We start from the raw sequence: 13,440 nt of genomic DNA, 5'->3' as shown, positions 1-13,440 counted from the left end.
TGTTACAGGTGTCCCAGTATTGCTAAAAGCAGGTCCAACAGCTGGGGTGCTTCTCCTTTCTGAGTTGTGCGCTTATTTCCACTGAAGCCAGAAATAGCCTTTTTTTTATTTCCTGTTTCACAGCTTACCAATAAGGGAATGAACAGGCGATGGAAATGGTCTGCAACGGCTGCTAACAGAAGAGAGGTTACCTTGGGGCTGTTTCAGAGGTGTTGCTATCCCGTCGCACTGCTATCTGTAAACACATTGCTTAGTGCTGGCGGGAGGAACCTCTGGGGTGACCACAATGAAAGCAGCAGGAGGAGATAACGATGTCCCCCTGCCGCTTTTATCCCAGTTCATTTATTTTACTTTTGACAGCTTTCCAGCGCTTGGTTTCCCCATTTCCCCTGGAAGAACGCTTAGGTTCCTCTGCTGTTCCTGTGAGCCTTGCTTGCAGCACAAGGGAATACACAAAACATTTTTTGAAAAAGCAAAAGTGATTGGAAAACCCAGAGAAACTGGCAGTGAGGTTGAGGGTGAAACTACTTCTCAGTGGTGATGAGTTAAAGAACTCTGCTTCATCGCCAGTCCCTTTATTTGCCTCGGCTGACAATTTCTAACACCTGCACTTGGCAACTGCTCTCCCATGTTGGGACCAGCACAGAAAGACTAATCCAGCTGTGTTGGTGGCTCTCACTAGCTGCAATCTGCCTTTGGGAGGAGGTTGGTTAAAGTTGAACATTTGTGATGCTACAGAAGAAGAAAGAAGAAGGGGAGTGAGTTTGCTGTATCTGCACCCAAAAATCGTACAGGTGGATAGAATCGTTTCTAGCCTCAGCGCTTTCACTCGCACGCTCTTTGAATCTGTACCAACATGAAACACCTTTTCAGATTAATGAGTTTTGTACCTGTCTTATCTTGAACCGGCGTTCCCTCACCCGTGTCTTCAGGCTTCCAAGTATCTTTATTGTAGCCTATACATAGCTTTGGCTGTCTACACCCGACAGTGGGAGCTTCAACATCTGGACACCTTCCAGCATCAGTCTGACACATGCCTATAACAAACCAACCAGCTGGCTCAGGATTACAACCGTCTGCATTCTCGATCGGCAAATTTATTAGTCTTTTGATTGTGCTGCAAGGCCGGAAGCACCGGACAATTTTGAATCCATCCTTCAAGCAGTAAATATTTTAGAAACACAGTGCAGAAAGTTTACCCATCCCATCCCATCCCATCCCATCCCAAAGCGTGGTTGGCGTTTGCCCTTGGTGCCCAAAGCTAAGGTTTGGCAGTGCTAATGGGCTCTGAATTAGAAAAGAGTTGTGAGGAAATTCTGGTGCCGAAGAACTGAACTTGAACTAGGCAGAACTACTCATTGGGGCCTGAAGACTGAACAGATATGCAATAATTTGCCCAGATGAGTGATGTTACTGCTGGCAAGGGTGCATCTTCTGGGCTGACAAAGAGACCTGTTCCTGCCTGTGCCCTAAATACAATGCAGCAGTAGAGCTTCCAGTTGCACAGATCTTTCCCTCCAGTCGGGCCCCAAGCAGAACAGTAGCTGGTGCTAAGAGGAAAACTACCCCTTGTCACACCAAAAATAAAATTAGACCCCAGTTCATACCATTGCTCTCTATGTGCCCATTAGGCTGTTGGCTGTTATCCACTCGAACAACCACTTCTTGTCTGTCTGAGAGTGTCCCTTGGGAAGACAGGTAGCTTGGCACGTCAGGTGGCACAATAGTCTCATCTGGAATGAGAGGTGCAAACAGTGGTGACGCTCCAATACTACCATGCAAAGGGATGAGGCTTCAAGTGTCTCAAACTTGAAGTGCCTGAACTTTTAAAAAGGGACAGCGATGCTGGGAGGCCCAGTGGCTTTCAGAGAGTCTCAAGCAGCAGCTTACACGAGCAACTTGTGTGCTCGCCGATGCCTGGGTGTCAGATGCAGCCTAGGTGCATTTTTTCAGAGCGTACGAATAAACCCAGCCCCCGAAATCCCGGCCTCTGGAAGGTGGCTTTAAGTACCCCCCTGCATTTAGGCTGGTGATTTGTGGAAATCCCACTCGATGCAAAACAGGGACTGAAATTTCCATGTAATTTAGATGCTTTGGAAAATGCCATCCAAGAACTTTCCAAGAGCATGGGGAAAGCGCGGCCGTCTGTCTGACCGCAAGAAGCCGGCGAAGAGCAGCCCCAGCCAGCGGGTCGAATCGTGCCTGCCCAGACCCCTCTTGCAGGTCAGAAGGGAATCTGGAGAATACCAAATGTCATTGCTTTCCGAACTGTTGATAAAGGTGGGTTCACTGCTCCCACCCAGAGCAGATGCATTAGAACAAATACTTTTGGGAGAAAGAAAAGACCAGAGTCCTAACTACCGAGACCCTGGAAACTTATTATAGTTCTTGTAAGGCCACCGTAGATTGGGGGTGGGGAAACACCCAGAAAGCTAAAAAATGCTACTTTCTGTCTTCTGTGAAGTTAGGCTACAGGCTTAACATGTTTAGTATCTACCCCAAGCTGGTCTTGCTTTCCAAATGCCTTCTCGCCTCCTCAACAGCAAAGGCAGGATCCACAGGGGGAAATACAGCCCTTAGACTGCCCTGGGTTATACCAGGAGCTGCTGTACCTCTTGTCAGCCCCCCCACCATCACCTCTGCCGCAGGACAGGTCAAGTCTACTGGGCACTGAACCCCTCCCTGACTTTGCAAATCTGGCCCTGTAACCCTCTGAAAAGCCATCGTTCAGAAAGGGCGGGCGAGAGACAAGGGCTGCAGCAGCCCAGAGATTTTCCACGTGAAAGACGTGACCGTGCTTACAGCACTGTATCAGTCGTTCCCCGCCAGCTGTGCCCTAAGCCTATTGCACCTGTTCCTGGGACAGCAAATCCCAAAGGGGGCAGTGAGCTAATGGACAGGTGCATCCAACAGCCTCGGTTCAGAGACCTCACGCAGTGCAGGAACTGGTCTGAGGGCCAGCCCAGGGCTTGGGTTACCCTGCATCCTTCTGCCACTGGTAAAGCCCTTCCCTCCCTTTGATACCAGGACCCTGGCACCAGGGCAGTGTTTGCAGGAAGGCCAAGAGGGGCCAAGAAACATCATGCCCACTGCCCTCTGCTCCAAAGACCAGCCTGGCTGTAGGGGTGACATGGACAGGGGGAGAAGCTAGCACCTAGTTGCCAATGACAAATAGGCCTTTCCACTGGCAGGTCAGGGTGTCAGACGTGTTGATTCCTGGTTTACTCTGGACAGGAATCGTCGCTGTTGTATGGTCAAAGGCACCGCAGAGGGTAAGGGCTGTGAGTCAGACCACTGCAGTGAACCAGCCAAGCCGGGAAGCACAGCCCCGGGCATTTTGCAGCAGGGAGTCACCATAGCTGCTTTGGCCCCACGTAGCCTGTGGAGCAAATGTTTGAAGGAGAAGTGATGTCTCCTATCATCGCCGCCCAACCTCAGGGCAACGTTCATCCATGCAAAGGTCCTCAGCCCCACCCGGAGCCTACCTGTGTTGGTGACACTGTATTCTTCGCTCTTCTTCCTCGTTTGGTAAATGATGCACACCCAGACCAAAGAGGTCAGCACGATGCTGCATACCACAGCAATGGTGATGATGCCCACCGTGGTCCTGTCCTTCCTGCAGCCAAGAGACTGCAAGATGCTCACGTGGCTGTGAGCCCGTTCGGTCCCCAGGGTGTTGGACATTTCACAGGTGTATTTCCCAGCATCCTCCAGGATGACATTCCGAACAATCAAGAGCTGGTTGCCGGGGGTGAAATGATGCCTTTCCGTGACTACCAGGGGCTGGTCACCCTTCAGCCAGGTAATGCGTGGAGGTGGGCTGCCCGTGGCTTTGCACTGGAGGGCCACAGTTTCGCCCACAGATGCAACGTGGTCTTCCAGCGGATGAACCAAGGATGGAGTCTCTGGAGGGGGAATCACATGCAGATATTAGTGTCCGGGGTTACTATCAAGATTACACTCTAAAGCTACCGTACATAATTGAAAATGATACAATTCAGCACAGATTTGACCGCCAGTTCTGCTGTAGTTCTCTTTGGACATCCTAAAGACGACTATTACATAAGCCAGTTCTCCTTTGATTAGGACACGGAGTAATGGCTTTCATATACCCATAATACCCCATGGCCAAGAGCTCCCTCTCCTACTACAGATGTTCTTCCTGGATGCAAACACCCTGATAAAAGGACTGACTTCCAAAAAAGCAGAACTAATTTTTACAGGTATCTGGGCCTTTTTAAGTAGCCTGCCACAATGGGTCCGCATCATCCCAACCCCAATGTTTCAGCATGACCACATGGTCCTCTTTGGGTGTCTACAGCATCCTAGGCAGGCATGGTTCTTTGAGTAGATGTGATATCTTTCATTAGGCCAGCTGAATAGTTGGAAAAAAAAGTTCTTAGCAAGCTTTTGGGTGCAATCACCCTTTAGGAACCAAGCATTCCCACATCAGGAGCTCAAAGTGGTACTCCTGCCTGCTTTGTCCCAAGAGCACTTGAGCTGCTTACCCAGCACAGTGAGGGTGGCGTTGGCCAACACGGAGCCCGCGGAGTTCTGTGCTGTGCAGCTGTAGACACCCATGTCCTCTATCTTCACGTCCGTGATGAAGAAGACGTCGTCATCTGGCATGACGTGCATGCGGCGCTCCCGGGCTGCGGGGAAATCGGTGCCGCCATCTTTCTGCCAGGCTATTTGTGGGGTGGGGTGTCCCTCAGCCGCACACTCCAGCCGAGCGGTCATCCCTGTCCGGCTCGTGATGTCATGGGGAGTTTTGATAAACGAAGGCAACACTGTAAGGGCAAAGGCAGAGGAAGGTAAGGAACAGCCCTAAGGAAACGGGAACAGCCTTCCTGATGGCAGCAGTCTTCCTGATGCTCCTACGCACCCCCCTTGATGTCCTGAAGATGGATAAAGCAATTATTTACATGCAAGAGAGTATCACCTTCTCTCGCCATCCACCTATAAGCTCCTGTGAGCGGGCACTATGCATGTCTATGGCTCCACTATGGCTGAAACCAGCCCTCTTTCAACCCACGCTTCAAAGCTTGAGAGAAAACTAGTCATCTCCCAGACTTGACCTGGAAGAGGATGAAACAAAAATCATGAACATTTTAATCAGGCCATTCCAGTCATCTTCCAGGCTTGACCTGGAAGGGGATGAAACAAAAACCAAAGGAAATTTTTATCCAAGCCGTTTCTTCTGCCTACACCTTTTGTATTTCCATTCCCAAAGGCTAAGTGGTGAAAAGCAAGCATGGAAGAAGATGGTTGTAGCTAATGGAACGACTCCTGCTTCAGACTCGGAGATTAAGAATGCATTTAAGGACTTGCCTGGATCGAGGCTATGGCAAGGCTCCTGTGTGCTTATGGCTCAGGCCCTCCCAGAGTCCAGTGGCATATGTAGGGCTGGACGAAACAGTTACCTACAGGGAAGGAAGGTGAATGGAGCTTTCCCCTTACCGTTCACAGTGAGACGGGCCTTGCTTGAGTATGTGGAGCCGAAGTGGTTAGTGATGATGCACTGGTAGCGTCCCTCATGGGTGAAGGTGACGTGCCGGAGGTGCAGGATGGTGGTGTACTCCATCACCTCACCGTCCTGGGCCCGCACATGTGCGAAGTTCTCGATCTCAGCGTTGCGCAGAATCTCGTTGTCCTTCTTCCAGGCAAATGTCATGGGGGAGCTGCTGCTGCTGGCAGCCAAGCAGGTGAAGCGGATGTCCTTGCCCAGGACGGCAACTGTCGTCTCTGGCTGAATGATAATCTGGGGCTTGGGGAAATCATCTGAAAAACAATACGAGAGTTTCAGTTGCAGGCTGGGAGCCCTCGCTGGCTCGGTCACAAATTCTTGCGATTCCCGTCATTTAAAAAATACTGCCTAAGCACTGTTTGCAGGTGATGCATCATTGATTTGATTAACAATGAGTATCTTCTTGCCTACAACACATACCTCCCCCCATAAGCTTCTGCGTGTTGTTAACGGGGAAATAAAGTAACACTAGTTTCTGCAAACTTATGCCTCTACTAGAGGAAAGCGAAAACAAAGCTGAAAGTACAGCTCAGGGACCACGCGGGGCTCCCTACCTGCTGCTACTCAGTTACTTACTGCCCCGTACCAATATCTTCAAGGTAGTATCTTTTTCCCTTCATTTGGCCTTTCAAATGCAAGATACATATCTTATTCAGGGGCGTATTGTATGTGGGAAAATATGGGAGATGGAGTGGGAGGCAGTAGCATTTCTACACAGCCACTGGTGATGGGGAAAGAAAATGGCTACAGGCAGTAGCCTAGCGTATATGCTTCTGGGAGTTGGCTCCATAGTTTTATTATATGTATGTGTCTACTGGGCTCAGCACGAGGAACTGATCCCTGGCAGGAGCCTCTCAGTGCACTCATAATACAAAATCTTCAATCCCACTCGTACCACATGGTCCATGCTGTGTAAAATCAAACCACGAGGACATATCTGAACAGTTGCTACGTGCAACCCCACCCCTAAACTCTCTGCCTTCACCGGAAATGAGTGGTGCTGGGTGCCGGGGGGGAGTTAAAGCAATTGTTGTGACTGACATCCCTAAGGACAACTGCTTACAAGCAAAGGGATCAAGGCACAACACGTCTACGAGCAGCAGCTGTATTTGGCTGTCACTTGTCCAAAGCAGAGACCTTTCTAAATGCCTTCTCGAACCTGGAAGACTGTTGGTTTTAGCAGCGCTCCAAACCATTTCTAGTACTGGATTTATCCAGAGAGTGTAATTTGATCTCTGATTAACATTTAATTAAGCAGCCGTGTCTCAGGAACTGGGGAGCACTGGTGGCTGGAGGCTTTGGCAGCCATCGGAGAGGCCAAGCTTTTCTTTGGTTGGAAACACCGAGTTTCCAGCTCTGCGCTGGCTTGCCGTGGGGGGAGAGTCTCCGCAGACACCTCAATAGCAGCCCCCAGGCCTGTGCTGAAGTAGGCCAGGCCTGACACTGCAAACACACGTGTGTGCATCCGTGCTCTGCAACAGCTGGTGGGGACCTTTCACACATGAGATGGGCAAGTGGCTGCAAGAGAACTAGGAACTGGAAAAAAACCCAGGGCAGACCCCGTTCGCTCTCTGCCGCTGCGTGACACCGGAGAGTGGGCAAGATGGACCTGTGGTCTGATCCAGTCAATGGCAGCTCTTGTTCTTAAGTAAGTGCTGCCCTTCAGCAGAGGAAAGGGGAATCTCAGGAGCTGCTCCGCTCTCCATGAGACAGCGAGGTGCAAAGCAGTGGGACAGCTTGGAAATCCACATCAGGTAACAATGCACGGAGAGAGAATCGGGCCTCCTTCAACCAAGGCAGGCACGAACAGAGCGCCTCTGGCTCCTCACCCCAGAACCACGTTTCCGATCCAATCTTTTAACTGTTCCCATGCAAAAGCGAGGTGTGTGTCTGCATGCGTGGGGCGGGCCTGTATTTTCAGCTGGTCTGCATTTAGCAAGCAGGTCTGCAGTCGCACGTAGCTGCAGCGGTGGCAGCGGTGGGTGTTTGGCTGAAAAGAAAGCGATCGCTTGTGCTCCAAAGGAAAGCAAAACCCCAGAAACGCATGAATGCAGGTCCAGCCGTCGCCGGCTCCATTTGATGCTGTGTAGGGGCCCACCAAAGAGACATCTACTCAAAAAACCTCCTCTGCCCCTGTTTTAACTTCCTGTTCTTAGCACTGGAGACAAATGAGCTCAATACCCCCCCTATCTCCAGCCCCAAACGCAATCACATCACTGGCAAATTAAACCCTGAAATCATGGCCATCCGAAAGCACCGGGGCCAACGAAGTCTTCCTGCAAGTGAGCGCCCTGATCCGAAGCTGAAGCCAGGATTTGCCCCCTCTGGTTGGGTGCCTGGAGCGTCGGGTAAGGCATAGCCTGGCTGCAGAGTGCAACGTGTGGCTTTGGTGGGAAATAAATCATAGCCAGTGACAAAGTTTTAAAAGGCAGGCTTGGCTTTGCTTTGATCGCATTTGAAAACATACAAACACAGAAGCCCTCTCATAATAATATGCTAGCGGCGAAAGCCAATGGGCACCCTCTTCGCACGACCGCAAAACACGCGGGCGGGACTTACCACACACAAAACTCTCTGGCTGCACGGCAAAAATGCTCTGGCTTTTCAGCGACTCGGGGTGGGCGCAGGTCGCCACCACAAAGGGCTGCAGCTCCTTCTCCGCTAACCACTGCGGCAGCCACTTGAGCTGGCAGTCGCACAGGAAGCTGTCGCTGTTTATGTGGCTGCGGAGAGGAAAGGAGAAACCAAAGAGGCTCATGAGAGAGGCTCTGGAAAGCTCGCCGGGTCTCCAGGCTGCTCGTATCTCTCCCAGCCGAGGCAGATGGAAAAGGGTCTGCGGCGGTGCCGCCTGGCAACCAAGCTGACGGCGCTAAACGTGTCACGGCTGTGTAGCACTCTGCTCCTGCGCAGGATGCACCTCTGCCCTTTATAAAGACTCACTGTAAGTCTTGCAAGGACCCTGACATCCCACCGATGAGCTGTACTCGCCCACAGAGGCACCATGCAGGCGGCGCACGTCCACGGCAGGCTCGAGCCTGGAAGCCAGGAGTCGGGGTGTCCATCCTGCATCTCCAGTGACCACACCTGCTCCTTCTCCCCTACCCCGTGACCCTGAACATCTCCACCGCGTGTTGTAATTTAAGGTTTAATTTGCGGACTCTCCAATGTCATTCATTAGTTATGTACCAAGCCGGAGCCACTGTGAGCGCTAAGGCAGCCAGCCTGGACATGTACCTCCCTTCCTTTTGGTTGGGCAATTCGTCTGTACGTGCACCAGCTCTTCGGGAGAGGATGTTCAGCTCCGTAGGTGTGTAGGGGAGTGCATTTTTTTGTGGCGGTCCAACAGAAACAGCAACTAATTTAAAACAAATGCCACCCCCCCACCACACACACATTTATCATCATCCTACTCCCATTTTAGTGGCTGCTAAGTGCACAGCTGTTGGGAAGGCCAAGGATACTTATCTACCAGCTTCAGTGACCTGAAACCATTGAAGGTGGGCTCTCGGCTGCCTATCTGGTGCTCCTTCAAAATACGTAATGACTGCAGTCCAGCTAACCCTGCTCTTCATGCACCACACAGGTATAACAGATTACATATGTGATTTTTTTTTTAAATACTCAGGGCCAAATTCTCCATTGGTGTCACACATTATAACCTGGAGAAAAACTGGCCCTTAAGCTGGCTTGCGGACTTACGAGGTACCGCCTGCAAAAGCGACTATAAAAGCTTCAGGTGCACCTCTGCAGCGGTTGTAAAAGCAATTTGGGGGAAAAGACATATCCTTTAAAGACCTTGCTATTGGTGGAGAGCCCAGCCAAGCTTGACTGAAAGCATTAATACCCAACGTCAAGCTGAGGTCATGAAATCTTCAGGACATGGAAAGATGACTAGAATCACAGAAAAGTAGGGCTGGAAGGGACCTCAGGAGGCTGTCTAGTCCAGCTCCCTGTTTAAGGCAGGATTTTCCCAGTCTAAACCATCCCAGCCAAGTGTCAGCACTGACTTCCCGGCTGCGCGGCAGCGTTCACGGAAGCGAGCTCCCTGGGGGCTGGCCTCTCATAAATCAAAGGCTTCCTCCCTGATGCTGCATCAAGGGCCAGTGCAAGGATGAAATGACTGAGCAGACTCTGAAGTACGCAGCGTTCATGGGCAGCGCGGAGAGTTGCAAAAACTTTGTCCTGGGGCTTTAGCTGCGGATAATGCTGAAGATCCGAGTCCCTTCGGTTCCCAGCCCCGCAGGCAGGAATTTGATGCCGACACCATCGCTTTTCAGCGACAGGCTCGCGAACCCCTGTCCCACATCCAGCACCACTTGAATGTGCCCAGACACTAGACTGAAGACTGACTGTTACCAGAGCATCCGATGACCCAGGAGCGCCCCGGCCACTCTGATAACATTCATGTTTGTGCACCCACGGGGCGAGGTGACGCACGGATCATGTTCGGACCGTGCTTATCGCCAAATGTCAGTGCAGCAGGCAGGCCCTAAACATGGCTGTAACTGAGAGGCAGGTGGTCTGCTGGGAATTAAATAGGTCACAGACCCCCGGGGAGTGGCTGGATTTCCCGACCGGAGATGAATCATAATTGCACGGATTCGAACCCCGCGGAAGAACCTGTTCCGACGATCTAATTTCAGTTGCTACCGAGCGTGCGATGTGCCCGGGACATCTGCTCTTGTGTAAAAATAACCAGTAGGGGAGGCTGGGGGCCGAGGACAAGATGGAGGGGATTTAAATTGTTTCCAGTGGTGTGCTGTCCATGTGACCAACCCACCAGCGTGAGAAAGCTTGCAGCCACTTTAGTAGCACACGTGGCACAGTTACTTACAGCTGCTTCAGGTTCTTCATCCTGGCAAAAGCATCCGCTTGGATGGACCTGATGGCGTTATCCCCGAGGTTCCTGCAGAACAAAACCAAAGGCGTTTTACCCATGAATAATGCTGTGGTGACCTCCAGAAGCCACTGTCCTTCCTCGACATCGAGGAGTGCAACAGCACTCAATAATATGGTAGGTCCTCGTTAAGGAAGTAAACCTCCAGCCTGCATTAAATCTTATACCCGCTGCCACTGGCACGGGGTCGGACTCAATGATCCGCTGAGGTCCCTTCCGACCCTAGCATCTATGGACCCCATGGAGATCATGGCCAAAGGTTGCATGGACCACTGTTGACCGTAAGTTGAAGATGGACAAGAGCGAGAAGCAAGGAAATGAGCAAGCAAATCCTGCCGAACGACAAGTGCCCCATTCTCTCGCTGTAACTCCTCAAGCTCACCCACCTCCACCACCCACAGCCCAGGCAACCCCCTTATCCTGAACAACCTTGAACTCCCACCATGTTCCCTGGTCAAGGGCTAATCTTTAGCAGACTGAAGTGGTAAAGTGCTTCCACTACCTCCCAAACAGTCCTCCTGAATAAGAGCACTGCATTTGCTTGATTTATTTATACAAATGCTCAGAAAGCAGCACATGTCCAAAACATTATTAGAACGTGTCTTTGTAGGGGGTGGGGGCATGGCTCTTAATCCTAAGTAATGCGAGGAAAACAGGGCACACTTCCAAAAAGGAGTACTTGCAAATGTTTCCCTCTGCAAAAGTTAGTAAATATTTAACTGAAAAATTCACTTGTCCCCTGAACAGGGATTGTGCCAAATTTGGGAACTCCATTGCATCGTTAAAGTGTGAAAACAGACGGGCATTCATCCTGCCTCAAGTGTAAATCTCAGGGCAGCTGTACCCAGGAGGGAGGTTCTTACAACAGCTCAGAAATGCACGCACGCATGCATGTGTTTGCCGTGTATCCGTGGTCAACCGAGCAACTTGCTGCAAGCCATACAGAACCCCAGTGGCTTAATTCAAACACAGGGAAATAATGATGAATCGCTGCTGGAGACGCCGGCCCTGGGAGCAGCAGCAAAGAATGGCTTCGCTGCAGCCAACTCTGCGTCCTGCAAATAGCTCCACAGCAATTCTGCTGAATGGGACGAATCGTTTCTGCCTCGCGCGCTGGCCAACTCCAACATGTGTCAGCGGGAACGGTTGGAGGAGAGCAAGGGCTGGGCTTGAAGCACGGCTGAGCTGCAAACAGCCTGCAGAGCAGCAATGTGCAAGTCGAGGAGATATTTATCCCGGTCCAAACCAAAAAATTAAAGAGCATGCAAATTTGCCATATGTTCTATAACTTTGTTCCTGGCACAAAAAAAGGCCAAAGTTGAAGCTGACTTGTAATGAGAAGGAAGCAGCTGGCCCCCCACAAATGGACTGGCTTCTCGGTTTACAAAGACACTATTAAATTGCTAGCAGACCTCTCAAGCAGCCACTTTTGGCAGGCCCTTTTCCAAGCTGCAAAGCATGGTAGGTTACTCACAGGTGCTCCAGGGCCTCCAAGCCCGAGAACGCTTTCTTGGCCACTGACTTGATCTTGTTTCCAAACAGAGTACTGCAGTTTCCAAACATCCAGTGCCAGATAAACAGAAAGAAAAGGCAAAAAGAAAGAACACAATTAGCGTGGCTGTATCTGATAAAGTGTCCAGTGTAAGGCACTGGAAATCTGAACTGCAGAGATTAAGGGCCTGAAGTATGCGTGCCTTCCCCTCCTGAAATTAAATACTTTTATCTGCATTCGCATTTAATAGTGATGACAGCGGGAACCGGAACGCGCCATCTCGCATACAAAAAGGCAGGTTTGCGGCACTGCTTGGAAATCGGCTTGTTGAGTAACAGAAGGTCCCCTGTATTCCCCGAAGAGTAGCTGCGGACAGGTTTAAGTGCAGTGACAGTCTAACAAGAGTTTGGACTCTCCTTGGAACACCTTTCACTCCTGACCTTTCCCAGCTAGTACAAGGGGAATAATTTATTCACTGCCGCTCGGCCTCCTAGGATCACCTGAACTGCAGCGGGCATCCGAGGGGGCGCGCACTGTCTCCTTCTTACGTGTGCTCAACACGCCGGGGTCCTGACCCTGCCTTGCTCTTGTAGGCACTACTGGAATTAGAGTTAAGGGTTTCAAGAGAGGAGAGAGACAAGTTGGACGGGTTTCCACCAACCAGTGATGTGCCTACAGAGCGGGGCCTGCAGTGCTAAGCAGCAGCAAATTAACGGGGCTATTTGTGGAAAGCTGCTGATTGCAGTGATCCCAGCACAGCCTGATATTTCTGCCGCGTCTTGGTTCTTCGTTGCTCGCGATCCAGCGATCGCCGACTGGCCAGGTGGAAAGCCTGGCAAGCTCAGGTGAACTGCAGGAAGGTGAGCTGCACAAAGCCACCTTCAAAGGATCTGGGAAGCTTTTGGACGAGGCGAGTATGGTTCTGCAAACAGCACCTAGCCCTCCTTTTGCAGATGGCAGACGGGCAATATGCAACACGTATCCCCCTGAGGAGGTGAAGCAGGTATTACGAGACGAGTTATCCCTGCATCTTCTTCTTTTGTTGACATTTTCCAGCCCTGGCAATGGCCAACACGTAGACCCATGCATGTCAGCAAGGTCTGGGCTCTGGACAAGAACGCGCATCCTGACCCTGGCTGCATTCATGCCCTGGGGTGTGTGGCCCCTGGGACTCTGCATCTCGGAGCAAACAGACCCGGCTGTGGTTTACTGTAAAACACGAGAAGCGACACGCGCTTGGCCCAAACCAATCCAAACCCACACACCTCATCGTGTCCCCGTTCCTCGGCCCCAACAAAGGGAAGTCTGTTTTAGCCTGCGTAAGATATCCCATCATTCCTCTCCCCACAGCAAGGCAGCCCAGAGCTGGCTACCACCCAATGTCATGGTAACTTTCTGTCACATGTTTGATTGGAAACAAATTGCTGCCTCTTGGTCTTTCTCTGTACAAAATGTTCAACTACAAAGCACAATCGAAAGCTTAGGTTTCATGAAAAGTTAACTCTCAGTCTCTGCAGAAAAAAA

General features: G+C 51.0%; 1 protein-coding gene across 3 annotated transcripts in view; it reads right to left on the bottom strand.

Moving 5' to 3' along the window:
- The window catches only part of LRIG1 (leucine rich repeats and immunoglobulin like domains 1), a 103,943-nt gene that overhangs the window by 3,735 nt on the left and 86,768 nt on the right, over positions 1-13,440 (bottom strand). For all 3 annotated transcript variants that reach the window (XR_016438496.1, XR_016438497.1, XM_090022119.1), the window contains exons 10-17: positions 11,899-11,970; positions 10,362-10,433; positions 8,087-8,250; positions 5,461-5,781; positions 4,509-4,790; positions 3,486-3,905; positions 1,608-1,733; positions 891-1,037 (exon numbers count right to left, since the gene is read on the bottom strand). Coding sequence is in view for 1 of the 3 variants with exons in the window: in XM_090022119.1 (XP_089878245.1) it covers positions 891-1,037; positions 1,608-1,733; positions 3,486-3,905; positions 4,509-4,790; positions 5,461-5,781; positions 8,087-8,250; positions 10,362-10,433; positions 11,899-11,970 (1,604 nt within the window). In the remaining 2 variants the exon portion in view is untranslated. The remainder of the gene's footprint in view (positions 1-890; positions 1,038-1,607; positions 1,734-3,485; positions 3,906-4,508; positions 4,791-5,460; positions 5,782-8,086; positions 8,251-10,361; positions 10,434-11,898; positions 11,971-13,440) is intronic.

This window comes from Crocodylus siamensis, chromosome 11 (assembly GCF_052110815.1).
Source record: "Crocodylus siamensis isolate JL-2025a chromosome 11, ASM5211081v1, whole genome shotgun sequence".
NCBI lineage: Eukaryota > Metazoa > Chordata > Crocodylia > Crocodylidae > Crocodylus > Crocodylus siamensis.
Note: the sequence above shows the minus strand (reverse complement) of the source record. Positions and strands in the feature narration are given on the sequence as shown.